Source organism: Moschus berezovskii, chromosome 14, assembly GCF_049115385.1.
Source record: "Moschus berezovskii isolate FMDL1 chromosome 14, NW_MosBer_1.0, whole genome shotgun sequence".
NCBI classification, from domain to species: Eukaryota; Metazoa; Chordata; class Mammalia; order Artiodactyla; family Moschidae; genus Moschus; species Moschus berezovskii.
The window spans coordinates 26,010,251-26,036,266 of NC_142473.1; the positions used below are offsets into that span (position 1 = coordinate 26,010,251).

General features: G+C 42.9%; 1 protein-coding gene across 2 annotated transcripts in view; it reads right to left on the bottom strand.

Moving 5' to 3' along the window:
• ALG9 (ALG9 alpha-1,2-mannosyltransferase) overlaps positions 1-26,016 on the bottom strand; it is a 118,129-nt gene that overhangs the window by 6,982 nt on the left and 85,131 nt on the right. For both annotated transcript variants that reach the window (XR_016038965.1, XM_088842928.1), the window contains exon 14: positions 22,659-22,789. Coding sequence is in view for 1 of the 2 variants with exons in the window: in XM_088842928.1 (XP_088699054.1) it covers positions 22,659-22,789 (131 nt within the window). In the remaining variant the exon portion in view is untranslated. The remainder of the gene's footprint in view (positions 1-22,658; positions 22,790-26,016) is intronic.

Consider the following 26,016-nt stretch of genomic DNA (forward strand, 5'->3'; position numbering starts at 1 on the left):
GGGGCTTCCTGGGTGGCGCAGCGTTAAAGAATCCACCTGCCAATGCAGGAGACACAAGACACACAGGTTCTATCCCTGGGTCAGGAAGATCCCCTGGAGGAGGCAATGTCAACCCACTCCAGTATTCTTGCTTATTGGACTGGAATAACCATATGAAATGATGTTCAATTTTACTAGTAATCAGGGAAACATAAATCTAGATAAAATTTTTCAATAATCAGGTCTGCAAAAGCTGAGAAGTCTGACAGTATCAAATACTGGGGAGGAAGGAAGAACCTGATACTGCCAGTAAAAGTGGAAACCTGCAGGAACCACTTGGAGAGGCAGTTTTAACAATACCAATAAAACAAAAATTATGCTGTCTCTATGATATAGCACATGATTTTCATTTTGTACTTTGCACCATAATGCTGTTTTTTAAAACAACCTAATTTACCATTTGTTACAATAGAAAAATTCAAACATAAGCAAAAGTAGGTGAGATATTTTACTTGCACTAATTTTTAAACCTATGACAAACCTATACAGCATATTAAAAAAGATATTACTTTGCTGACAAAGGTCCATATAGTCAAAGCTATGGCTTTTCCAGTAGTCATGTATGGATGTGAGAGTTGGACCATTAAGAAGGCTGAAGGCTGAAGAATTGATGCTTTTGAACTGTGGTGCTGGAGAAGACTCTTTGAGAGTCCATGGACTGCAAGGAGATCAAACCAGTCAATCCTAAAGGAAATCAACCCTGAATATTCATTGGAAGCACGGATGCTAAAGCTAAGCTCCAATACTTTGGCCACCTGATGTGAAGAGCTGACTCATTAGAAAAGACCCTGATGCTGGGAAAGATTGAAGGCAGAAGGAGAAGGGGATGACAGAGGATGACATGGTTGGATGGCATCACCGACTCAATGGACATGAGTTTGAGCAACTTCAGGGAGATGGTGAAGCACAGGGACGCCTGGTGTGCTGCAGTCCATGGGGGTCACAAAGAGTCAGACACGACTGAATGACTGAATTGAACTGAGACAATGTTTTAAATAGAGGAAATCTCAAATCCTTAAAATGAACAAACACAAAACCCTATGTGCTTGTTACGTGTAGGGCTTTGTGTGCTGGCCCTGAAGACACAAAAGCCTCTGTTCTCAAAGAGCTAATAATCTACAGTTGGAAGAAACAGATTATGAGTGATACATAACTACAACATGTCTCTGTGTTAGTCGATCAGTCATGTCCAACTCTTTGTGACACCGCCAGGCTTCTCTGTCCATGGAATCCTCCAGGCAAGAATATTAGAGTGGGTAGCCATTCTCTTCTCCAGGGATCTTCCTAACCCATGGATTGAACCTGAGTCTCCTGCATTGCAAGCGGATTCTTTACCATCTGAGCCACCAGGGAAGCCCAATTATAATATAGCACACACTAAATACTAAATAGCTAATACAGAAGTTCAAAGTGATAATACACATATTCAGAAGAGAGGATAAACACTGAGGGTTGCATAAGTGTGGAAGAAGCATTTATTATACATTATTTTATTTGACCCTCAACATTTCAAAGTATACTAAGCAAAAAACTTGCCCATCCATAAATCTATATGCATCTCAGATTAAATTCTCTGTCTACTCAGCAACAACTGGAAAATGGCTTGAATAAAATCCAGGCTCTGTAATGATCTACAAAGCTGTAGGAGGTCTAGCCTCACTAACCTGTCTCTCTTCACCTTGTGCCATTTTCTTCCTTGCCCACTACACTCTCCCCACACCAGCCTCCTTTCAAGTTTTTAAAATTACAAGTTCTTTCCTACTCTCAATGATGATTTCAAAGTCCCACTGAATGTGTGGTTTGGAATAACCATCTTGCTAAGGAGAAGCCTGTATCTGACTCAGATACATCAAGAGACCCAAGAAGAACTGGGATTCTCCCATGCTTCCTGTGCGTGCAAGCATAAAAAATTTGGCATCAGATTCTAGATAATGTGTTCAGGAAGCATGGAGGCATTTCTAGTTAGGCCTGAACACAAAGCTATATTAAAGGTAAGAACTAAATATAAAGAAAAATTAAGAAAAATTTATCATCCAAATTTGGTACTAGAAAAGTCCTCGTTAGAAGATGAATCTTCCTTTCTCCTGCAGATTTTGCTTATGATTTTTAATTATCTGTCTTTAACATCTAAAGCCACTAATTTCCTCCAGTGGATGAAATGAGTAAAAAATCAACACAAACACTTCTGTGCTGGGATGGGAAGAGTCTGTGTTTTTGTTTTTTCTTTTTAACCAAAAGAGCAAGTTGGCTTGAATTCTTCACTTCCAATACTATGGCTACTCTTCTAGATTAATTTCTTTCTCATCTGTAGCTTTACTAAATCAAGCACAACTGGGGCTGTTCAAATCATTACATGGTTGCTGGAAGAACAAATTGGTTATTTGCCTCTGAAAGAAGAGGGCAGTTGAGCACTGGAATAACATGCATACATACACATTCATCGGAGAAGGCAATGGCAAGCCACTCCAGTACTCTTGCCTAGAAAATCCCATGGATGGAGGAGCCTGGTGGGCTGCAGTCCATGGGGTCGCTAAGGGTCGGACACGACTGAGCGACTTCACTTTCACTTTTCACTTTCACACATTGGAGAAGGAAATGGCAACCCACTCCAGTGTTCTTGCCTGGAGAATCCCAGGGACGGGGGAGCCTGGTGGGCTTCCGTCTATGGGGTCACACAGAGTCGGACACGACTGAAGTGACTTAGCAGCAGCAGCAGCATACACATTCATACACATGGAAACAAAGATCAGACTGAATCACAAGTTAGAACCAGACTAATCCTGATCAAAACTCATGTAACAATGTCTGTAATAACGTGAAATGCCAAAGTACTGCCCTAGAAAGCACAGGCAGCATAATTTAGAGAGGCGCAAAATGGACACTGAAGCACTTCCCCTCCCAGTGAGAAAGTCACTCAATTTCATTTCACTCAAAGTCACTTGAATTTCATCAATTCAAGGATGAAACAGACATGGACAAAACAACTGCCTGAATAGCATAATTAGGCGACAGCTCAGAATGTTTTCTAATTCAATTATCAGCCCTATTTATCAGGGCTGCGGGGCACTCTGCTGTGGTGATTTCAATCTGCTCTTGCTGACGTCCGTGCAAGACTGCCTGCCAGTCCCTGACGTCACCAGTTCAACAGACACAATGCAAATGCTTGGTCAATTTTTGATTTTAAAGAGAAAACATCTTAAGTACTCTGGCTGTCTCTATGACTTTTGTCTGTCTCTCCATCCATTCATCCACCCATCCATCCGAACACTGCTTATTCCTGTGAACCTGCAGTCTGGGCTCCCTGCCAGTTCTCTCTCTTTTTCAAAGCTAGTTCCTTCTCTTTTTGTTTTTGTCTCTGTCTCTTGTTCTCCTGCACTGAGTTCAGTGACAGACTTCCACAACCCTCAGAACAGAGCTGGCCTTTCGGAGAAGTCTTTAGTTCTGAAGAGAATCTCACAATTCCCTCAAGACTTACTCTTAGCCATGGTCAGTCAGTCCTGAGTCTCATATCAAGCAGTTTAAGAACTGCTCAGAAGGCTGATAATGTAGCAAAAATGTGGCTGATCTTTAATATTATTTAATAGAAAATGGGGTGAGAGACATTACTCTCATGATAAGACAGAGGAAACACTTATCTCTTTTCCAAAGTAGAGAAATGGAGAGGAGTTACATGCTATGTGTTAATGTTCCCCTGGAATGCCAGGCCCTTGAAGACAAAACTTACTCTGACCAACTGCTGTATGGCAGCTTTTAGAATAGGCTCAGGAGGCTTCCGGTTCAAGATGGCCGAGGAGAAAGACATGTGTTCATCTCCTGTGAGAGCACCAAAATCACAACTAGCTGTTGAACAACCATTGACAGGAGGATGCTGGAACCCAACAAAAAAAAAAAGACACCCCACTTTGAAAGACAAAGAAGCTGCCGAGAGACGGTAGGAGGGGCACAATCACAACAAAACCAAATCCCACACCTGCTGGGTGGCTGACCCACAAATTGGAGAACGACAGATACCAAAGGAGTTCTCCCACGCTGTGAAGGTTCTGAATCCCATGTCAGTCTTCCCAGCCTGGGTATCTGACAAGGGGGCTGGGAATCCCCAGGGAATCTGAACTTGAAGGCCAGCAGGACTTGATTATAGGACTTCCACAGGACTGGGGAAAACAGACTCCAGTCTTGCAGGGCACAAACAAAATCCTGCACACACCAAGACCCTGAGGAAAGGAGCACTGACCCCACAGGAGACTGAACAAAACTACCTACTAGTGTTGGGGGGCATCCTGTGGAGGCGTGGATTGGCAGGGGCTCACCACAGGGGACAGGGGCAGTGGCAGCAGCAGTCCTAGAAGGCTCCCCTTGGCGTTAGTCCTTCTGGAGGTTGCCATTAACCCAACCACAGAGCCCGGAGGCCCCAGGGCTGGGTTGCCTCAGGCCAAACAACCACCAGGGAGGGAGTGTAACCCCAGCCATCAGCAGATAAATAGATCAGAGCTTTACTGAGCAAGGCCCTGCCCACCAGAGCAAGACCCATTTTTTCCCATTGCCAGTCCCTCCCACCAAGATCTTAGCCTCAGCCATCAGAGGGCAGACAGAAGAAGCAAGAAGCACAGTCTCACAGCAGCTAAAACAAAAACCATATTACAGAAAGTTAATCACAGTGACGCTCCAATACTTTGGCTACCTGATGTGAAGAACTGACTCATTAGAAAAGACTCTGATGCTGGGAAAGATTGAAGGCAGGAGGAGAAGGGGATGACAGAGGATGAGACGGTTGGATGGCATCACCGACTCGATGGACATGAGTTTGAGCAAGCTACAAGAGATGGTGAAGGAGAGGGAAGCCTGGCGTGCTGTAGTCCATGGGGTCACAAAGAGTAGGACATGACTGAGTACTTGAACAACAACAATAATCACAGTGAAAAAGCAGAAAGTTATGTCCCAGATGAAGGGACAAGATAAAATCCCAGAAAAACAACTAAATGAAGTGGAGAAAGGCAACTTTCCAGAAGAAGGGTTTAGAATAATGATACTGAAGATGATCCACGATCTTGGGAAAAGAGTGGAGGCGAAGACTGAGAAGATGCAAGAAATGTTTACCAAAGACCTGGAAGAACTAAAGAACAAACAATCAGAGGTGAACAATACACTAGAAGGAATCAATAGCAGAATAACTGAGGCAGAAGGATGGATAAATGACCTGGAGGACAGAATGGTGGAAATCATTGCCACAGAACAGAATAAAGAAAAAAGAATGAAAAGAAATGAAGACAGTCTAAGAGACCTCTGGGACAACACTAAACACACCCAACATTTGCATTATAGGGGTCCCAGAAGGAAAAGAGAGAGAGAAAGGACCTGAGAAAATATTTGCAGAGATAATAGCTGAACAACTTCCTGAACATGGGAAAGGAAATAGTCAAGTCCAAGAAGCACAGAGAGTCCCAGGAAGGATAAACCCAAGGAGGAACACACCAAGACACATAGTAATCAAACTGACAAAAATTAAAGACAGAGATAAAATATTAAAAGCAACAAGGGAAAAACGACAAATAACATACAAGGGAACTCCCATCAGGCTATCAGCTGATTTCTCAATAGAAACTCTATAAGCCAGAAGGGAAAGGCACGATATATTTAAAGTGGTGAAAGGGAAGAACCTACAACCAAGAACACTCTACCTATTAAGACTGTCCTTCAGATTTGATGGAGAAATCAAAAGCTTTCCAGCAATCAAAAGTTAAGAGAATTCAGCACCACCAAACCAGCTTTACCACAAATGCTAAAGAAACTTCTTCAGGCAGGAAACAAGAAGGAAAAGACCTACAGAAAATAAACCCAAAACAAATAAGAAAGTGATAAAAGGATCATATGTATCGATAATTACCTTAAATGTAAATGGATTGAATGCCCCAACCAAAAGACACAGACTGGCTGGGCATCTGAGAACGTGTGCCTGTGTGCACTTCCACTTACCACACCACTCTGCTTGACCGCCCTCCCAAAGTGTATGTAATTATTCTCTATTGTTAGGTCAATTATGTTCCCATTATGGCTTGTAAATATAACTTGTATTTTTTGTCTGGCTATTGATTGTGAAAAAACTGATAAACATCCTTTACTACTGTGATTATGTAACTATTTCTCACTTAATACCACTGCATCATGATAGGTCAACAGAAAAATAATAGAATTCTATACTACCAAAACTACCATTTAAGAGAAAACCTGTAATCACTTTTCAAAATCCAGGTGTGTATCAGAATTATCTTGGAGTTTTTTGAAAAATACAAATGCCCAGGTATTGCTTTTTTCCTCCAAAGCTCCAGATATGTTTCTAATGAGCAGCCATGTTTAAAAGCCACTGGACTATCTGATGATCTTTTATCTCGTTTGTTTCACTTTTTCCATTTCACATTCAGTGCTCTCATTCTATTTAGTTTATATCCAGTTTCTCCATCTCTTCTTTTCTTTTTTGATGTTCTTTCTCAAGCCTTTACCAAGTGTTGTAGAAAAGCTTTTGTATACATATAATATATATATATATAAAGAGAATGTATAATATATATATTAGAAAATTTATGAATTTTTGCCTAATTAAAAAATTTATGACATTTTGATTCCACTGGCTTGACATAGTATGAATAGAAAGAATGCAAGACTTCTACTTTAAAAAAATTGACATGCAACAAGCAACAAAGGTTAACTGTATAGCATGGGGAACTACAGTCACTATCTTGTAATAAATGATGATGGAAAATAATTTCAAAAATAATGTATGTGTATCTGTATAACGGAATCACCTTGCTTTGCACCTGAAACACTGTTAAGTCAACTATACGTCAATAAAATATATATATATATAAAGAAAAAAATAATGTGAAGCTCTTCCTCTTCTCTTCCCAAACAATTCAGTCCTAAAGCCACCGGGCAGGGTGGAGCAAAGTGGGAGTCTCTGGAGTGCACGCGGGGAATCGGAAGCTGTGGTGGGATGTTCGCGCCCAAGTGAGATGTGGAGGGCATCCATATCAACAAAGAGGGCATTCTTTTTTTTCCCTAAAAAGTTTTAATCTTTTTTTGGGTGGGAAGGAGGCTTCACTTGTCCAGGGTTTATAAAACAAAATATGGTATAAACTAGATGAGAAATACCTGTAGGACGCAAACTGCACCACACAAATGGCCTAAATGTCAGTAGAATAGTAGCTGGGGAACCGACAGCGACGGAAGGAACAGGAAGAGGAGAGACAAGGGACAAGACGGTGGAGGACGTGGAGACGAAGGCTCAGAAAGAGGAGAAGAGCGCTCAGTTCCACTCTGATACGACGCTCCATATCACCTGCTGGTTCCTACTTCCTTTATGGCCTCGTTTGTTACCCGCTCCAGCCTCTCATTTTGTACCCCAGAAACACAGAACTACTTGTGCCCTGTCATTTCTTACCTAGCAAAGGGAATATCCACACAAAAGGTCAAGAAACCTCTCTGGGTTTCAGTTTACACAAAATCTGCTAAATCGTCATAACCCATGTGCCCAGAACGACCCTGTTTTCAGAGGGCATGTCCACAGACCCTGAACATTCAGTGAATACATTCATGGTTTTGACTCTCCGGCAGCGACCTCCAAATCCACACCGTGTAACGACTTGGAAGTTTGCTGAGGCACAGACGGGAAGCACGTCACTGCGCGACACGTGTACGGGGCGGATCCTTTCACTGACGTGCGGCCTTGGCCAATCGGTGTAACCTCTGGACAGTATAACCTCTTGACCGTCACCTTTCACCAATATTCAGAATGAGGGGATTGAGAAAGAATTGGTATTAAGCAAGCAGTCATTTTCTGACCTTCAGTCCCACTAAGGTTGCTGGAGAAAAGCTTGTGAGTGGCCTTTTCCCATCTGATAGCTCCTGAGATGCTAAGGTACCACATGCTCCATCCACATTCCTGTGGAGAAGACACTGAATGGTGTTGAGGAAGGGGTCTGTCCGTACTCTCTGGACCCTCATCTGAGCTACTTCTCTGTGACAAACAGTAAGTGGCACTGGAGGCCACAGCAGGCTGACGGTTCTGGCAAGTTTTGCTGCTGCTGCTAAGTCACTTCAGTCGTATCCGACTCTGTGTGACCCCACAGACGGAAGCCCACCAGGCTCCCCCGTCCCTGGGATAAATGAGTATATTCTGAAATAACTCAACAATCTTTTCTTTTTTCAGCTAAAAAAAAAAAAAGCCATCTATTATTTCTCCAAATCTGTGGCTGACTGATGGGCTTTCCGTTTCACCGGGCTTTGGCTGGAACGCTAATGGCCAGCTGTGGGCTGCGAGTTCAGGTAGTGCTACAGGCCTCAGGACTCCTTCATGTGGGCTCCTCTCTGCACAGTCTGTGGATTTTCTTAAGGGGTGGAGCCTGGGTCTTAAGAAGGAGCGCTCCAGCAGACAGGAAATAGAAGCCAATCAGCTACTCAGTGATCTTTATTTTACCAAATAAGGGCATGAGATGGAGAAGGAATTGGCAACCCGCTCCAGTATTCTTGCCTGGAGAATCCCATGGACAGAGGAGCCTGGCAGGGTACAGTCCATGGGGTCTCAAGAGTCAGACATGACTGAGTGACTAAGCACACAAGGGCATGAGAAGCTTCTGAAAAAATTCTTAATCACCTTTTCCCTTTACACAACATCAAATAACTGAAAAATATTTTCTAAGACCTTAATATGTGCTAGGAGTTGTGAGAGTCAACAAGAGATGTTCTAACTCTCCAGAAACTGAGAATACATGTCTCTGATGATGCCAGTGGCTTGGTCTAAGCGAGCAGAAAGAGGTGCAGTTCTAAGACACTGTATATATACATATTTCAAGCCTGAGAGGCTCTTACATCATGGACTGAAGCTCAGACAGTCTGTCTCCAAAGAACTTCACAACAAGGCAAGTAGACCCTCTGAGCTTCGGGTGGGGGGGGGGAGGGGGAGAGAAAAGGGTTCATTCTCCTGTAAATGTCAGCAGACAATGATTAAGCAGTCGAAGAATACAATGGGCACAACAGTGTGTTCTGAAGCCAAATCTAGCCTGAGGTAGTAGCGCTGCCAGGCGAAGGGTCTAAGGAACCCATCTGGGGAGAAGGAAACAGGGACAGCCCCAGACTGGGAAAGAAAGAGAAAGCATAAGAGAACACTGAGGAGTTAAGGAATTACAAAAGTACAAAAACTGACGGCTTTTCCCTTACAGCTGCTCAGCATTCTTGGCAAAGACAAAGGGGCTGAAGGCACCACTGTGGCTGACGTGCGGGGAACAGACGAGCACTTCAGTCACGGGTCAGGAGGGAGGACCAGCTCCACTGAAAGGATCTGAACACCACGTGAAGCAGGTCCAACTGCTGGCCTGAAGCCAAGGTCTGCCAGGGGGTGCAGTCTCCCTTCCCACCTGGGTAGCAAGAAACTGCAGATGGGAACAGCCTGCTGGACTATTTTGGGCGCCATATGTCTCTTCTGCAGGAAATCGCCTTCAAAAAAGTTTTTTTTTTTTCCCCAAAATTGTCTAATTTGGATGAAGAACAGCATCAAAAGAGCAGTGATGTTTTAAAAACATGTCCATAAATTCTTTGACACTCTTCCCATCAACAGGGGAAGTCTAATTCCTCTCCCCTTGACCATGGGCTATTAGACTGGCTTGCTCTCAATGAAAAGAATGAGGTGGGAGTGATACTGTGTGAATTCCAAGGCTAGGTCATAAAAACTACACCGCTCTTGAGATTCTAGCTCCTGAAAGCCAGCCACCATGCTATGAGGAAGCACAGGCCGCATGGAGTAGCCACATTAGGTGTTCTGGCCAAGAGTCCCAGCTGACAGCTAACCAGTAGCCAGCATTCATTGTTAGATGTCTGGGAAAGCCCTTAAGGGGCTTCCCAGGTGGTACTAGTGGTAAAGAGCCTACCTGCCAATGAAGAAGACTTAAGAGACGCAAGTTTGATCCCTGGGTTGGGAAGATCCCCTAGAGGAGGGCATGACAACCCACTCCAGTATTCTTCTCTGAAGAATCCCATGGACAGAGAGCCTGGTGGGCTACAGTCCATAGGGTCACACAGATTTGGACTGGAGCAACTTAATAAGTACGCACACACGCAAAGCCTTTGAAATGCCCCAGTGCCAACCACCATCTGATGGCCAATGCATAAGAAGCCCGAGAAGCTGAAGAATGGCCCACTGAGCCCAGTGAGGCCCCAGAACCATGAGATAAAACAATAATAAATTACTGTTGCCCTTTAATACCATTAGGTTTGGGATGCAGCAATAACTGGGACAAGAGTTTACAATTAGTTTTCACTTTACAGTGAAAATCCAATGGTCTTCTTATCTTTTGGAAACAAACAGTTCTGCTTATGCTGGAGTTAGAGCTGGGACATGATGGCTGCTATCCACGAGGCAATGACACGGAACCAAACTGGACTTAGTACCACGGCCTCACAGCTTCTGGATTCACTTCCTGGATGCTAAAAGAAAAGTGATATTCTCAGCTGAAAACCTCCATGAGGATCCTGTGCTGGACAGTGAAAGAACACAAGCATCAGGTGCTATCACCACAACCCCCACCTGGCTCCACAGAAATCCGCTGACGAGTAAAGGCCCCTCTCCTACCATACCAGCTGAAGATGTTACGTTCTAACTCTTCGCTTGCATCTACCTGTAATTATACACTGGGCAGGGCTTTGAAATTCTGCCCTACTAAGTGTCCCCAAATTATCTCACATCCCTTATAAGGCAAGCCTAAAATTCTGCTGAATGAAGCCAAAAGGTTCCAAAATGGGGAAAGATAGAATATCACAATCCAAAAATCAAAGGTGAAGGCAAAGACAGCAAAACAGAAGGGACCTACAATGAAGGAGGAAAAAATGGGTGGAAAGTGGCTGCAAAGCAGTGGCCAGGCCTCCAGACTTGTTTCTAAAGCTACAAACAGGCTCTGCTGCTCAGCAGGCCAACTCCATTCCCACCAGACTCCCTCAGCCAAACACTCTCACCACCCTTAGAAAGGAACCCACCAACCAGCTGAGTTATTGCAACAGTCTCCCTTCACTCCTCTCTGGGGAATCTCAGAGTAACCATTACATCCACCCACTTGTCCAGCTGTTTTGTACAAGTAGCCATTATATCATGCTTCAAAGAAAGAAAGAAAACAAAAAAATCCGCTCATTTTAGAAAGTATGTAATACAAGAGGTCCATAGGGTGACAAATGTGTCTGGTTTAAAAAGTGATATGTCAACGAGTTTAGCCCCCGTATCTTGGAAGTTTGATAAACGCTAATATTAGCCAGACACAGACACAGCAAACTTAGGGATAGGAAGTTGCAGCTCTGGTACCAGTTATGTGCGGGAGGAGACTAGAAAATGGTTTTCAAGATCTTGTGCCTGATGGAGGGGAAACATGTATACCTATGACTAATTCATACTGCTATATGGCAAAAACCATCACAATACTGTAAAATAAATACTGTAAATACTCCAAGTAAAATTTAAAAATTAAATCAAAGTCTTATGTCTAGATCTTCTCTCCAACTAATGTGGTTTGGCCTCTCCAGTCCTCTGATAAAGCAAAGAAGTCTAATAGGAAGAGCACGGGTGGGCATCTGGGCAGCCATTCTCCCAGACAGGTTTACAACGTTCAGCCCTCTTTGAGATTCCTTCTCCAACAGTCCAACAGGAAACTCGGCTTATCTTCCAACAATTTCAACAAAAAACACGCCTCTTCACATATTCATAGATATTTAGAATTCCTAAATTTGCACCAGTCACAGTATGGTCCTAATAATTTTAGGTTGCTTCCCCCGGGGTTGAGTTTCCCCTGCACACACTCAAGAGTATGATTTTTCTGTGTGCTGGTACTGTCTTCAAACTAGCCTCACCGCGTCCCTTTCAGACAGCTAAGGCCCAATCCAGGCTAAGGCACCAAGGAACGTCTGAAAGTTAAATCAGATAAGTAACCTATGGGCAAACCCGATGGTAAACATGGACTGACCATAACCATGTGCGCTCTCCAGTCCTGCTTTCTTGGATAAGCTCTTGTATTCCAGTCACGTTATATAGGATAACCACCTATCTCAACTCGCCCAGGGCAGGGCCCCTTTTCCTTTCAAAAGTGTTCTCATTTGGATACTATATTACAGATCACTCTAACTAAAAGCAAATTTAAATCGAAGAGGTAAATTAAGCTTTCCTCTATGGACCCTCGGGTTCCCTCATTTAACAGGCTTCTTTTACTTTTTCCCCTTGTGTTCATGGTTTCTTCTCCTTGAATTACAGGTATGATTCTGCCCTCTTTACCATGAATACAAATCCTTTTTCTTGTACACTTCGGCTAAGCACCACCTTCTCCAGGAGACCTTCCGAGTACACTCTAACCTCCACTGAGCTCTCCTTTCTCTGAAGTTTTAGCACATCACCCAGGACCTTCTATGGTCTTAATGTCTTCTCTGGTGGCTCAGATGGTAAAGAATCTGCCTGCAGTGCAGGAGATCCAGGTTTGATCTTTGGGTCAGGAAGATCCCCTGGAGAAGGGAATGGCTACCCACTCCACGATTCTAGACTGGAGAATCCTATAGACAGAGAAGCCTGGTGGGCTACAGTCCATGGGGTTACAAAGAGTCAGACACAACTGAGTGACTAACACTTTCACATGGTCTTAGTACTATTTTCAAGGTGTTTATGTGTAACGACAAAAAGTGAAAGTGAAGTTCCTTAGTTGTGTCCGACTCTTTGCAACCCCATGGACTACAGGCCCCTGGGCTCCTCTGTCCATGGGATTTTCCAGGCAAAAATACTGGAGTGGGTTGCCATTTCCTTCTCCAGGGGAATCTTCCTGACCCAGGGATCGAACTCCGGTCTCCCACATTGCAGGTAGACTCTTGTTTTTTCACTATCTGAACCACCAGGGAATCCCTACAAAATTTTACAAAAGGAACTACAAAAGTTGTAAATTATTCAAAGGTAAAAATCTGTGTCTAATTGCTTCTTTCATAACCCCTAAATAATCTAGTGCTGTGACAAGAACATTATAGCTTTTCAATGAATATTTTCTGATTTCCAAACCTGCTTAACCAGCTGGCTTCATGACATAAAAGCAAACTCCAAGGGCGTCTTCCTGCCGACTCCTTCTCTCTGAGCACCCTGTACTTTTCTCTTAAAGTACCTAACAGGGCTGTAATTCTAGACTGATCTAGATGGTTATTTATTTAATGCCACCCTCCCCATTATACTGTAGGGCTCAAGAAGATAGGGAATTTGTGTTCACCATCATATACACTTAAGATTCATCACAGTTCCTAGCAGTGTTCCAAAATACCTGCTGGTTAAATGGATGTCAGATAGCTAGAAATACAGAGAGATGGATAAAGGAAGGGAAAAAAAATGATCTCAAAGTGAACTCCAAAGAAAGCAGATTTATATTTCAGGGGCTTGGGCTTCCCTGGTGGCTCAATGGTAAAGAATCTGCTTGCCAGTGCAGGAGACTGGGTTTGATCCCTGGTCTGGGAAGATCCCACATGCCACAGAGCAGCTAAGTTCCACGTGCCACCACTACTGAGCCTGTGCTCTAGAGCCTGGGAGCTGCAACTACTGAGCCCACATGCCGCAACTACTGAAGCCTGTGCACCCAAGAGCCTGTGCTCCACAAGAGAAGCCACTGCACTAAGAAGCCTGCACCTGCAACCAGAGAGTGGCCCCCACTCGCCGCAACTAGAGAAAAGCCCTCGCAGCAACAAAGACCCAGCACAGCCAAAAATAAACACATTTTTTTAAATTAAAAATAATAAATTTCAGGGACTTAAACATTTGAGAAACTAACCTGCTTACATTTCTAAAAAGATCATGTGGTGGTATGTCACAGGCTTATGAAAACCCTTCCTCAGGAAGAGCTAGATAACAGCTAGGCCTGCAGCCCACCTGATATAGGGGCTAAGACATGAGTGACTATTACACGTGGATAGTGCCATTCTCCTCCCTGTTACATAAATTGCTAAAGTACAAAAACCATTGTTTCATGAAGACAGAGGAAAAGTAATAGCCCCATTCGAGAGGCTCAAAGACATCCCAGGGTTGAGTTCTCAAGGGCATTTCATGCACCACCTCAGAAGGGTATCTCTGAGGCACACCGCCTCCCACAGTACAGCCCAACTTGACTGGCCCAAAGTCAGCAACATCACGTCACAGTGCTGACAGTTACACACTGCTGTGGCAAAGGGCGCGGGAAGATCCTGCTGCGTTTGCAGTTGGGGCCATATATACTAGGAATGGCTAAAGAAGAGAAATGTAAAGAAAATCAGCATAACTTTGGAGCTTCAGGCAGCCTGCTAATTAATAGAAGGCCTGACATTTATATAACACTTTAGAATTTAAAAACACTTTCGTATTTCAGCTCTCCTTTAATCCTTCCAACATTCCCATAAAGTATATAAAATATTATCTCTGTTTTACCGATACGGAAATGTGGGAACAGAGAGGAACAACCAAAAAGCAACCAGGACCGATTGCACATGTCTTCTGACCTCCTGTTCTTTACATTGTACTTTGCATACTTTCAAGTAAACTTCCATTATCCTTTGCATATCTTCAAGTAATCTGTAACCAACAGATTTCTTTTTTTTCTCAGCACATGGTCATGAAAAGAATGCCAGTTTAGGGAAATGAGAACAACTTATGGGAAATCAAAAACCTCTGAAGGCAGTCTCCAGGGGTCTTCTCCTTTCCTCCACCTCCACTGGAGGTGTGCTCGTTGTTAAATGAAGCGGCACCAGGGACCAACAGGAGAGACAGGACGTACAACGGGATAAGCTCAGAGTCCCGTCTCTCTGGCAAGTGCTGCTCAATGTGCAAAAGCTTCTGGTCAGGGAGCAGCCCCGCTAGAGAAAGCAAACCATAACAGTGACTAGCACTGCATTTCTAATAGAGCAAAGGAAAATATTAAAAGCTTGATCAAGGCCACTGGAGAAAATTGTGGGCTTCTGGGATCCAAACTTTGACCTGATCCTTTTCTGCAAAAATGTGTCTCCTGAGTCCATTCATCCTTTACAGCTGAGCTCACTTCCTCGCCACCTCTGGTCTAGTCAAGCAGAACAGCCTCCCAGCTTGTTTGTATGCCTCCCACCTTCCCGCCTTCCAGTCTACCTCCCATAGTGGAGCCAGTGTAATCTTCAGATGTCATGTCCTCTCGGAATCTTCCTTGGTTTCACCCATTCTAGCCTTTTGGAGCTAACCCCAGTAGCACCTCTCTGAACTACGGTGCATCTCCCCGGGTAAACTATAAACTCTCAAGGCAGTGGTCTTGTCTGCACACAGTCTATAAAGTCTTATATGCAGAAGATGGCCAACAAACATCTATCAAACTGAGCCTATCAAACAAATGTCTATCAAACTATGCCCTATTTCTGCCCTTAAAATCTAGCTGCTTAGGGAAGCAGATGTTCAGTGGGGAGCAGCAAATAGTATCTCTGGGAAAGGCTCTCATATTTCATGGGCTCCCAGTGTGTCCTCTGCTCCCACTAACTGAGGAGAGTGCTGAGCAGAGGGCCCTGGAGGAGCAATGCTCGGCCACATCACTGAGTGACAGTGTGGTCACCTCCGTCACTCTCTGCTCGCTACAAGGCAGGTGAGAAGGTGGCCAACACCTTCTGCTCTTCCCTCAGAAGATTTCCAGTTCTCCGGTGAGCAGCGTACAAGCATCAGGTTTCTTTGCCTTGAACAGGCTCTCAGTTCATGTCTACCAGCTGCTGGGCCCACGTACTACCAAAAGGGGAAATGGGAAGATGAGGAAATTTTCCCACTCCAATCCTTTAAGACCAAAAGGGAAAAAAAAAAGTTGCTTCAAAAATACTCCCTTGCCCCATGTGCTATAAACAGAATTCATTCTGTGACCAAGGTCTTGCTGGTCAATATTTGTCACCCATTGCTTCCCTTTGTTAACAGGAAGGCTGTTAGGGATCTACTGACCCTCCTGGGCTGGAGATCTTTTCAAGCCCAGATCTCATGTCATCATAGTTTTCTCAACTCAAAAACGAAGCCACAACAGTGACCCGCTCTCCAAATACTGTATCAAATTACAAGTCAGGCACCAACAGAATATGTACGATGCAGAGAAATTCATACCTTCGCTGCTGCTTGAAAGAGAATTTCAAGTTCCCTCCTACTACTGTTCTGATTCTGACAATGTTTTTGAGTCTCAGGTCATGATCCTATCACCTGTCATGGTCTCCCACTCCTTTAATGCCTACCCTACTTCCTCCTTACTCACGTAGGGACATGATGATTGATCTCTTCTATTGTTTTCTTCATCTCTATTTCATTTATTTCTGCTCTGATCTTTATGATTTCTTTCCTTCTAGTAACTTTGGGCTTTGTTCTTTCTCTAGTTGCTTTAGATGTAAGGTTAGGTTGTTTGAGATCCTTGTTTCCCAAGGCAAGACTGTATCGCTATAAACTTCCCTCTGAGAACTGCTTTTGCTGCATCCCATAGGTTCTGGATCATTATGTTTTCGTGGTCATTTGTCTCTAGGTATTTTCTGATTTCCTCTTTGATTTCTCCAGTGATTCATCAGTTGTTTATTAGCATATTGTTTAGCCTTCACGTGCTTATGTTTTTAACAGTTTTTCTTGTAATTGATTTCTAATTTCACAGCGTTGTGGTTGGAAAAGATGACTGACATGATTTCAATTTTCCTGAATTTACTGAGGCTCGTTTTGTGGCCCAGAATGTGATCAACCCTGGAGAATATTCTGTGTGCACTTGAGAAGAATGTGTATTAAGCTGCTTTTGGATGGAATGCTCTATAAATATCAAGTAAGTCCATCTGGTCCATTAATGAAAGTGGGTGTTCAAAGTCCCCAACTATTATTGTGTTACTGTTGATTTCTCCTTTTATGGTTGCTATTAGGTTGGTGCAAACATAATCATGGTTTTGGATCGTGAATTTTAAATAACTGTAACTAGGCTCAAACACAGACTTATTAATCAAAATAGGAACCATTGCAATCAACACATTTCTGCCAATAAGAAATAAGTTTGCTTATTCATGTAGCATAAAAATCTGTTCTTCAGGATTTAACGAACTCTTAGAAAAACATTTTCTGCACCCTGTTGGTTGTAGAAGCACTTTCCCTGCCAAAAATTGTCAAGATGCTTGAACAAGTGGTAGCCAGTTGGTGAGAGGTCAGGTGAATATGGAGGATGAAGCAAAACTTTGAAGCCCAATTCATTCAATTTTTGAAGTGTTGGTTGTGTGATCTGTGGTCAGGCATTGTCATGGAGAAGAACTGGCCCTTTCTATTGACAAATGGTGGCTGGAGATGTTGAAGTTTTTGGTGTATCTCATTGATCTGCTGAGCATACTTCTCAGATGTAATGGCTTTGTCAGGATTCAGAAAGCTGTAGCGGATCAGACAGAAAGCAGACCCCCAAACAGTGACCATGATCTTTTTTGGTCCAAGTTTGTCTTGGGGAAGAGTTTTGGAGCTTCTTCTCAGTCCAGCCACTGAACTGGTCATCACCAGTTGTCATATACAATCCACTTTTTGTCACATGTCACAATTCGATTGAGAAATGGTTTGCAGTTGTTGCACAGAATAAAAGAAGATGACACTTCACAACGATTTTTTTTGGATTTCCGGTCAGTTCATGAGGCACCCAATTATCAAGCTTTTTCACCCTTTCCAATTTGCTTCAAATGTCAAACGACCATAGAATGGTTGACACTGAGTTCTTTGGCAACTTCTTGTATAGTTGTAAGAGCATTAGCTTCAATAATGGCTCTCAACTGTCATTATCAACTTCTGATTGGTAAAGGCCAGCCACTAAGCTCCTCATCTTCGAGGCTCTCATCTCCTTTGCAAAAGTTCTTGAACCACCACAGCACTGTATGTTCATTAGCAGTTCCTTGGCTAAATGTGTTGCTGATGTTGCAAGTTGTCTCTGCTTCTTTATGACCCATTTTGAACTCAAGAAAATCACCCAAATTTGCTTTTTGTCTAACAGAATACCCATAGTCTAAAATATATATAAAATAAACAGCAGGTAATAAGTCATTAGCAAAAAAAGAAGAAGAAGTGTGCATTAAAGTGATGTATAACTTAACCACATTTATTTATAATGTATTCCAATATCAAATGACTAATTTCAACAATGCAAAAATCACAGTTACTTTTGCACCAACCTAAACAGTAATAATTTTTGCCTTTAAATTGACATTTTCCTATATTGTGCATATAGAGTTAAAAACTCTTATAGCTGCTGCTTCTTGGATTGATCCTTTGATCACTAAGTAGGGTCCTTCTTTGTCTTTTGTACTAGATCTTTAAAGTCTATTTTGTCTGATATGATATTGCTACTCCAGCATTTTTTTTACTTCCATTTGAATGGAACACATTTTTCTATCCCCTCACTTTCAGTTCTGTATGTGTCCCTTGATCTGAAGTGGGTCTCTTGTAGACAGCATATATGTGGTCTTGTTTTTGTCATCCATTCAGCCAGGCTATGTCTTTTGGTTGGAGCCTTTAATCTGTTTCAGTTCAGTTCAGTCACGTCCGACTCTGAGACTCCATGAACCACAGCACACCAGGACTCCCTGTCCATCAGCAACTCCTGGAGATTACCCAAACTCATGTCCATTGAGTCGGTGATGCCCTCTAACCATCTCATCCTCTGTTGTCCCCTTCTCCTCCTGCCTTCAATCTTTCCCAACATCAGGGTCTTTTCAAATGAGTCAGCTCTTCGCATCAGGTGGCCAAAATATTGGAGTTTCAGCATCTCCAGTAGCATATTGGGCACTTACCGACCTGGGGAGTTCATCTTTCAGTGTCCTATCTTTTTGCCTTTTCATATTGTTCATGGGGTTCTCAAGGCAAGAATACTGAAGTGGTTTGCCATTCCGTTCTCCAGTGGACCACATTCTGTCAGACCTCTCCACCATGACCCCTCTGTCTTGGGTGGCCCCACATGGCATGGCTTAGTTTCATTGAGTTAAACAGCTGTGGTCCGTGTGATCAGACTGGCTAGTTGTCTGAGATTGTGGTTTCAATCTGTCTGCCCTTTGATGCCCTCTCTCAGAGCCTACCGTCTTACTTGGGTTTCTCGTACCTTGGACAAGGGGTATCTCTTCACGGTTGCTCCCGCAAAGCACAGCCTCTGCTCCTTACCTTGGATGTGGGGTAGCTCCTCTCGGCTGCTGCCTCTGAGTTTGGGCGTGGGGTAGCTCTTAAGGTAATTATCAATATGCATGTTCTTACTGCCACTTTGTTAATTGTTTTGGATTTGTTTTGGAGGTCTTTTTTCTTCCTTTCCTTTGTTCCCCTCACTTTGATTTGATGATTGACTTTTCGTGTTGTGTTTTGATTCCTTTGTGTGTGTGTGTATCTACTGTAGCTTTTCAGTTTGCAGTTACCAGAAAGCTTTGATAGAGCAATCTATATATAAACAATACTGTTTTAACTTGCTCGTCTTTGAATACCAAATGCATTTCCAGTATCCTGCAATCGTGTTCTCCTCTCACAGTTTGATATCATATTTGTGTGCAGGTGATTTCTTACCTTTACTGTATGTTTGCTTTTATTGGTGAGCTTTTCCATTTGTAATTTTCTTGTTTCTCGTTGCGGTCTTTTTATTCCCAGAGAAGTTCCTTTAGAATTTGCCGCAAAGCTGTTTTGGTGGTGCTGCATTCTCTGACTTTTTGCTTGTCTGTAAAGTTTTGGATTTCACCATCAACTCTGACAGCCTTTCTGGGTAGAGTATTCTCGGTTGTTGGTTGTTCCTTTTCATCACTTTAAATATGTCCTGCCACTCCCTTCTGGTCTGCAAAGTTGCTGCCGAGAAATCAGCTGATAACCTTATGGGAGTTCCCCTGTGCATTATCTGTTACTCTTCCTTTGGTGCTTTTAATACTTTTTCCTCATCTATAATGTTTATTAATTTGATCACTATGTGTCTCAGTGTGTTCTTCCTTGGGCTGATCCTGCCTAGGCCTCTCTGCACTTCCTGCTGCTGCTGCTAAGTCACTTTAGTCGTGTCTGACTCTGTGTGACCCCACAGACGGCAGCCTACCAAGCTCCACCATCCCTGGGATTCTCCAAGCAAGAATACTGGAATGGGTTGCCATTTCCTTCTCCAATGCATGAAAGTGAAAAGTGAAAGTGAAGTTGCTCAGTCGTGTCCGACTCTTAACAACCCCATGGACTGCACCCTACCAGGCTCCTCCATCCATGGGATTTTCCAGGCAAGAGTACTGGAGTAGGGTGCCATTGCCTTCTCCGCTCTGCACTTCCTCAACTTGGATAATTGTTTCCTTTCCCATGTTAGCAAAGTTTTCAGTTATTACATTATCTCTTCAAATATTTCCTCAGATATATTCTCTTTCTCTTCTTCTTCTGTGATCCCTATAATGCAAATGTTGGTGTATTTAATGTCATACCAGAGGTCTCTTAAACTGTCATTTCTTTTCATTCTTTTTTCTTTATTCTATTCTACAGCAGTGATTTCTACCATTCTGTCTTCTAGGTCACAGATCTGTTCTTCTGCCTCAGTTATTCTGCTACTGATTCCTTCTAGTGTATTCTTTATTTTGATTAGTATATTGTTCCTCTCTGTTTGTTTTTTAGTTTTTCTAGGTCTTAGTTAAACATTTCTTGTATCTTCTCAATGGCTCCATTCTTTTCCCAAGATCTTGGATCATCTTTACTATCATTATTCTTAAATTCTTTTTCAGGTAGATTGCCTATCTCCACTTAGGTGTTTGGGATCTTATCTTGTTCCTTCATCTGGGACACATTCCTCTATCATCTCACTTTGTCTGACTTTCTGTGATTGTGGTTTCCATTCCACAGGCTGCAGGGTTGTAGCTCTTCTAGTTTCTGCTGTCTGTCCTCTGGTGGATGAGACTGTCTTAAGAGGCTTGTGCAGGTTTCCCAGTTGGGGGGACTGGTACCTGCCTACTGTTGGGTGGAGCTGGGGCTTGTCCCTCTGGTGGGAAGGGCCATATGTGAGGGTGTGTTTATTATCGGGCAGCTGTTTATTCAGGATGACTTTAAGCAGACTGTCTGCTGATGGATGGGGCTGTGTTCCCACCTTGTTGGTTGTCTGGCCTGAGGAGTCCCAGCACTGGAGCCTACAGGCTGTTGGGTGGGGCCTAGTCTTAGAAAATGGCAGCCTCCAGAGGGCTCATGCCAATAAGCACTTGTCAGACCCATGCCACCAGTGTCCCTGTCTCTCCAGCGAGCCATAGCTGTCCCCTGCCTCCACAGGAGACCCTCCAACACTAGCAGTTAAGTCTGGCCCAGTCTCTTATGAGATCCCTGCATTTTTCCCTGGATCCTGATGCCCATAATACCCTGTGTATGCCCTCCAAGAGGGGAATTTCTGTTTCCCCCAGTCCTGTGGAATTCCTGTGCTCAAATACCACTAGTCTTCAAAGTCAGATTCTCTGGGGGCTCCTCCTCCTGCTGCTAGACCCCTAGGCTGGGCAGTCCAATGGGGGTCAGAAAGTTCACTTCTGTCGGAGAACTTCTATGGTATAATTATTTTCCAGTTTGTAGTTAGCCCACCTGGTGTCTATGGGATTTGAGTTTATCGTGATTATGCTCCTCCTGCCATCTCGTTGTGGATTCTTCTTGTCTTTGGTTGTAGGGTATCTTTTTTGGTAGGTTTCAGCGATTCTTTTTGTCAGTGATTGTTTAGCGGTTAGTTATGACTTTGGTGTTTTCATAAGAAGGGGTGAGCATACGTCCCTCTACTCCACCATCTTGCTGTGCTTCTCCCTGCCATTTTTGCTTCAATCCCTGTAATCTCTTAAATGCTATGCCCCCACCACTCCACCAAAATTGCTTTTATCAACTGTCAAATCCAATGGACAGTTGTTATTCTTCACCTTACTTATCAGCAGGTTCCGATCATTCTCTCTTCCTGAAAATATTTTCTTCCCTGTTTCTGAGTCCCAGATCTGCCTCTCAAGACCTGGTCCTTCACCCTTTGGTTTTTACTTGACCTCTTGGATCCTGGGCTTTGCCTACGAGACCTCCTTCAGCTTTAATCTCCTTGAACTTCAACTGTCTGTCTACCTGGACCTGGGCCCACAGACAACCTATACCTTCTAATTCTCTCCCATTCACTACTGCTTAACCTGGACGTCCTGACTCCCCTCTTGTTGTGAAGTCTGAGGCCTTTCTAAAGAGCTAGTCAAGGTCTAGTCCATTTGGTTTCTCTACTTAAGATGTAGTAAGGCCTGGCTTCATCTCTGACTGAGCTTTGACCCCAAAAATAATCGATATGAATTTCTAGCTCCACAAAGAACATAGTCAATCCTCCTTACAGCATTAGAAAACTTTGGTTAAGAAAGTTGAAATTTATTGTCAAAAATACTCAATGTCAAACATTTTGTGTTTTCTTCAGTGGATCTATTTGTTTATAGATTCTTTTATTTGGACGATACCAGAATATACTTTGCATTCTGATGCCTAGAAAAGGAGAGCACTCTTTTAGATTTCTCAGGGAACTGGACACAGATAAAAGAAAATGGATACTAGAGTTAGCCCAGGACTGGAAGTTATTCAATCCCAGATTCCAATTTTCATCCTTATTAGTTCTAGTACATTTCTTATGATTAAAGCCACATACCTAGAAGCATCAAGGAATGGTCTGTAGGCCAAGTTGATCCATTCTTCTCTATTGGATGAATATTTTGGCTCTCGGGGTGTTTCTCTCATGGTGTCCAAATCCACTAAATAATGGCATTTATTGATGTCAATCTGCAATGGAGAAAGATGAACTCATCATCAGGAATTGCAAAGGTCCTTTCAGGGTAAGAAATATAAATTTTAACCCTAAGAATTCACGCAGGGTTTTAGAAGCACAAACATCAAAGTCCTCAGATGTTATCAGTGCTCCCTTCACTCAGATAAGAGTGATGGGTGTTAGGGTATTATTTAGGCTCCTGGGGGAGGGAGGAGACATGAATTTACCCAGCCAAATAAACATGTAAGCTTTGCAAGTTTTGACTCCAGTTTGGGCATGAAGTCTCTCTAGCCTCACAAACACTTCTGAAGCTAGCAAGAGTCCACAACCTACTCAAAAAAACTTTCTTCTGTGGCTCACTATTGCTCCCTTCCAAACTATCACCTTTTGTTTCAGAGATTGAGAGGTCTGATCAAACAAAAATGTTAATGTGTGAGAAGCCCTGTCTCTGCTGAAAGTGAACCAGTGGGGTCGCCGTATACCTCACAAGTAGTTCAAAGACATCATGCATGTTGTTTCCTTCAAACTTCAACAGAACTGACAGAGACACAAGAACTGTCCCTGCAGCAAAAGATCAGTAAAACAGATACAAGAACTGCAAGAGTAGAGATTATGAAATGTATATAGTAATTATTGTCAAAACTAGAGTCATCCAGTTGTTCACAATACAGATACATCAGAGGATCACTCGTACTCATAAGAAATTATTAATGCATTTAATTTAAAACCATGTTGGTACTGTGCTTCTCACAAAATTGATTAATTCAACCGAACATGCTACAAAATCTGTAGGATACTTTTGCAGTTAAATGGTTCATCTCAAAATATTCTTCCTCTCATCTCAAAGCCATGGGAGAAATTTTTAAGCCTTTTTAATAATAATAATAATAAAAAAAAATGTAGACTTGAAAAAAATTCAATACACACACGCCAATGTTCATAGCAACACTATTTAAAATAGCCCAAACATGGAAGCACCTAAGTGTCCATCAACAGATGAAGGGATAAAGAAGATGTGGTATATCACTCAGCCATAAATAAGAATGAAATAGTGCCATTTGCAGCAATATGGATGGACCCAGAGATTATCATAAGTGAAGTAAGTCAGAGAAAGATGAACATTATATCATTTACATGTGGAATCTAAAAAATACTAATGAACTTACTTACAAACCAGAAATAGGCTCATAGACATAGAAAACAAATGTATGGTTTCTAAAGGAAGAAGGGTGGCAGAGGGATAAATTAGGAGTATGTGATTAACAGGTACACACTACTATATATAAGATAAACAACAAGGATTTATTGTGTAGCATAGGGAACTATATGCAGTATCTTATAATAACCTATAATGTGAAAGATTCTGAAAAGAATGTGTGTGTATCTCTATGTGTGAATCACCTGCTGTATACCCAAAGTGAAAGTCACTCAGTCATGTCTGACTCTTTGAGACCCCATGGACTATACGTCCATAGAGTGCTCCAGGCCAGAATGCTGGAGTGTAGCCAGTCCCTTCTCTAGGGAATCTTCCCAACCCAGGGATCAAATCCAGGTCTCCCTCATTGCAGGCAGATTATTTACCAGCTGAGTCACCAGGGAGGCCAGTATACCCAAAACCAGTACAATACTGTAAATCAACCACAGTTCAAAAAAATACAATACACAAGTTTCTATGATGTTAAATAAAAGCCCAAAGATGGAGAACATCACTGTGACATGATTTATAATAAATATTCTTGGGGGGGGTCTTTTTCCAAGGTTTCTGACTGACAGCTCCCAAAACCCTGGTAATTTCCTAGGCAATAAGAGCAATGGTAGCATTTTTGTTAAAACGTTTGGCCTCTTATCCTCAGTTTCTGATATCTCTTCAAAGCAATAATGGTGAGTGGAGTGTCTTGCTATTCATAGCTAGCCCCTATGTACTACAACTGAGCTTAGGTTGATGGGGTGACGTTTGGAAATCCCCTAAAGATGGCAGGGGGTGCTGGTCACCAGATGAACTAACCTACCATGTGAACAGAATGTTGGTCTTTCCAGTCACCAGGGGAGGGGTGAATGGCTGGAGACAGCCAGTGATTTAATTAATCATTCCTGTGTCAGGAAGCCTCCATAAAACTCTGAAAGCCCAGGTTAAGAAAACTTCCAGGTTGGTGAACGCTTGGAGATTCGGGAAGGGTGCTGCACCTGGAAAGAGCATGAAGACCCAAACTCTTCCCTCATATCTTGCCCTATTCATCTCTTCCATCTGGCTGTTCCCGAATTATACCCTTTTATAATAAACCAGCTCTCTAGTAAGCAAAATGTTTCTCTGTATGTGATACTCTAGCAAATTAATCAAACCCAAGGAGAGGGTCATGGGAAGACTCTGCTTTACACCCAGTCAATCAGAATTACAAGGAACAACCTGGACTTACAACCAGCACCTGAAGTCTAAGAAGGGGGTCATGGCTCCAGTCTGTTACCAGCCAGTCAGAAACAGGTACCACCTGGGCTTGAGATTGGCATCTGATGTAGGCAGGAGAAGGGGGCAGTCTTGTAGGACTAAGCCCTCAATCTGTGGAGTCTGACGCTGTCTCTGGGTAAACAGCACAAGAGTTGCATTGAGTTGCAGGATGCCCAGACACTGTCTGAGAATTGTTGTTACTGTGGGGAACCCCCCACCCCCAACATTAGAAATCAGTCCCAGAACCCTCTTAATTACTAATATAGTCAGTTAAAGGAAAGCAAATCTCAAGGGAAGGGAACTACTAATTTTCAGTGTTTTCTTTACATGCAAGTATGTTACATATCGGAGAAGGCAATGGCAAGCCATTCCAGTACTCTTGCCTGGAAAATCCCATGGATGGAGGAGCCTGGTAGGCTGCAGTCCGTGGGGTCGCTAAGGGCCGGACACAACTGAGCGACTTCACTTTCACACATTGGAGAAGGAAATGGCAATCCACTCTGGTGTTCTTGCCTGGAGAATCCCAGGGACAGGGGAGCCTGGTGGGCTTCCGTCTATGCGGTCACACAGAGTCAGACACGACTGAAGTGACTTAGCAGCAGCAGCATGTTACATATACAATTTTTGAAATCGTTATATAAAGGCCTATAGAGGAATTATTAATTCCTATTTTATAAATGAGGAATCCAAGATCCAGAGACAAATTATATAACTTAATTTTTTTTCAAAATCTATATTAAGCCCCTACAATATACTAGGCATTAATAAGTTAATGCTAACAATATAGAAATAAACAGC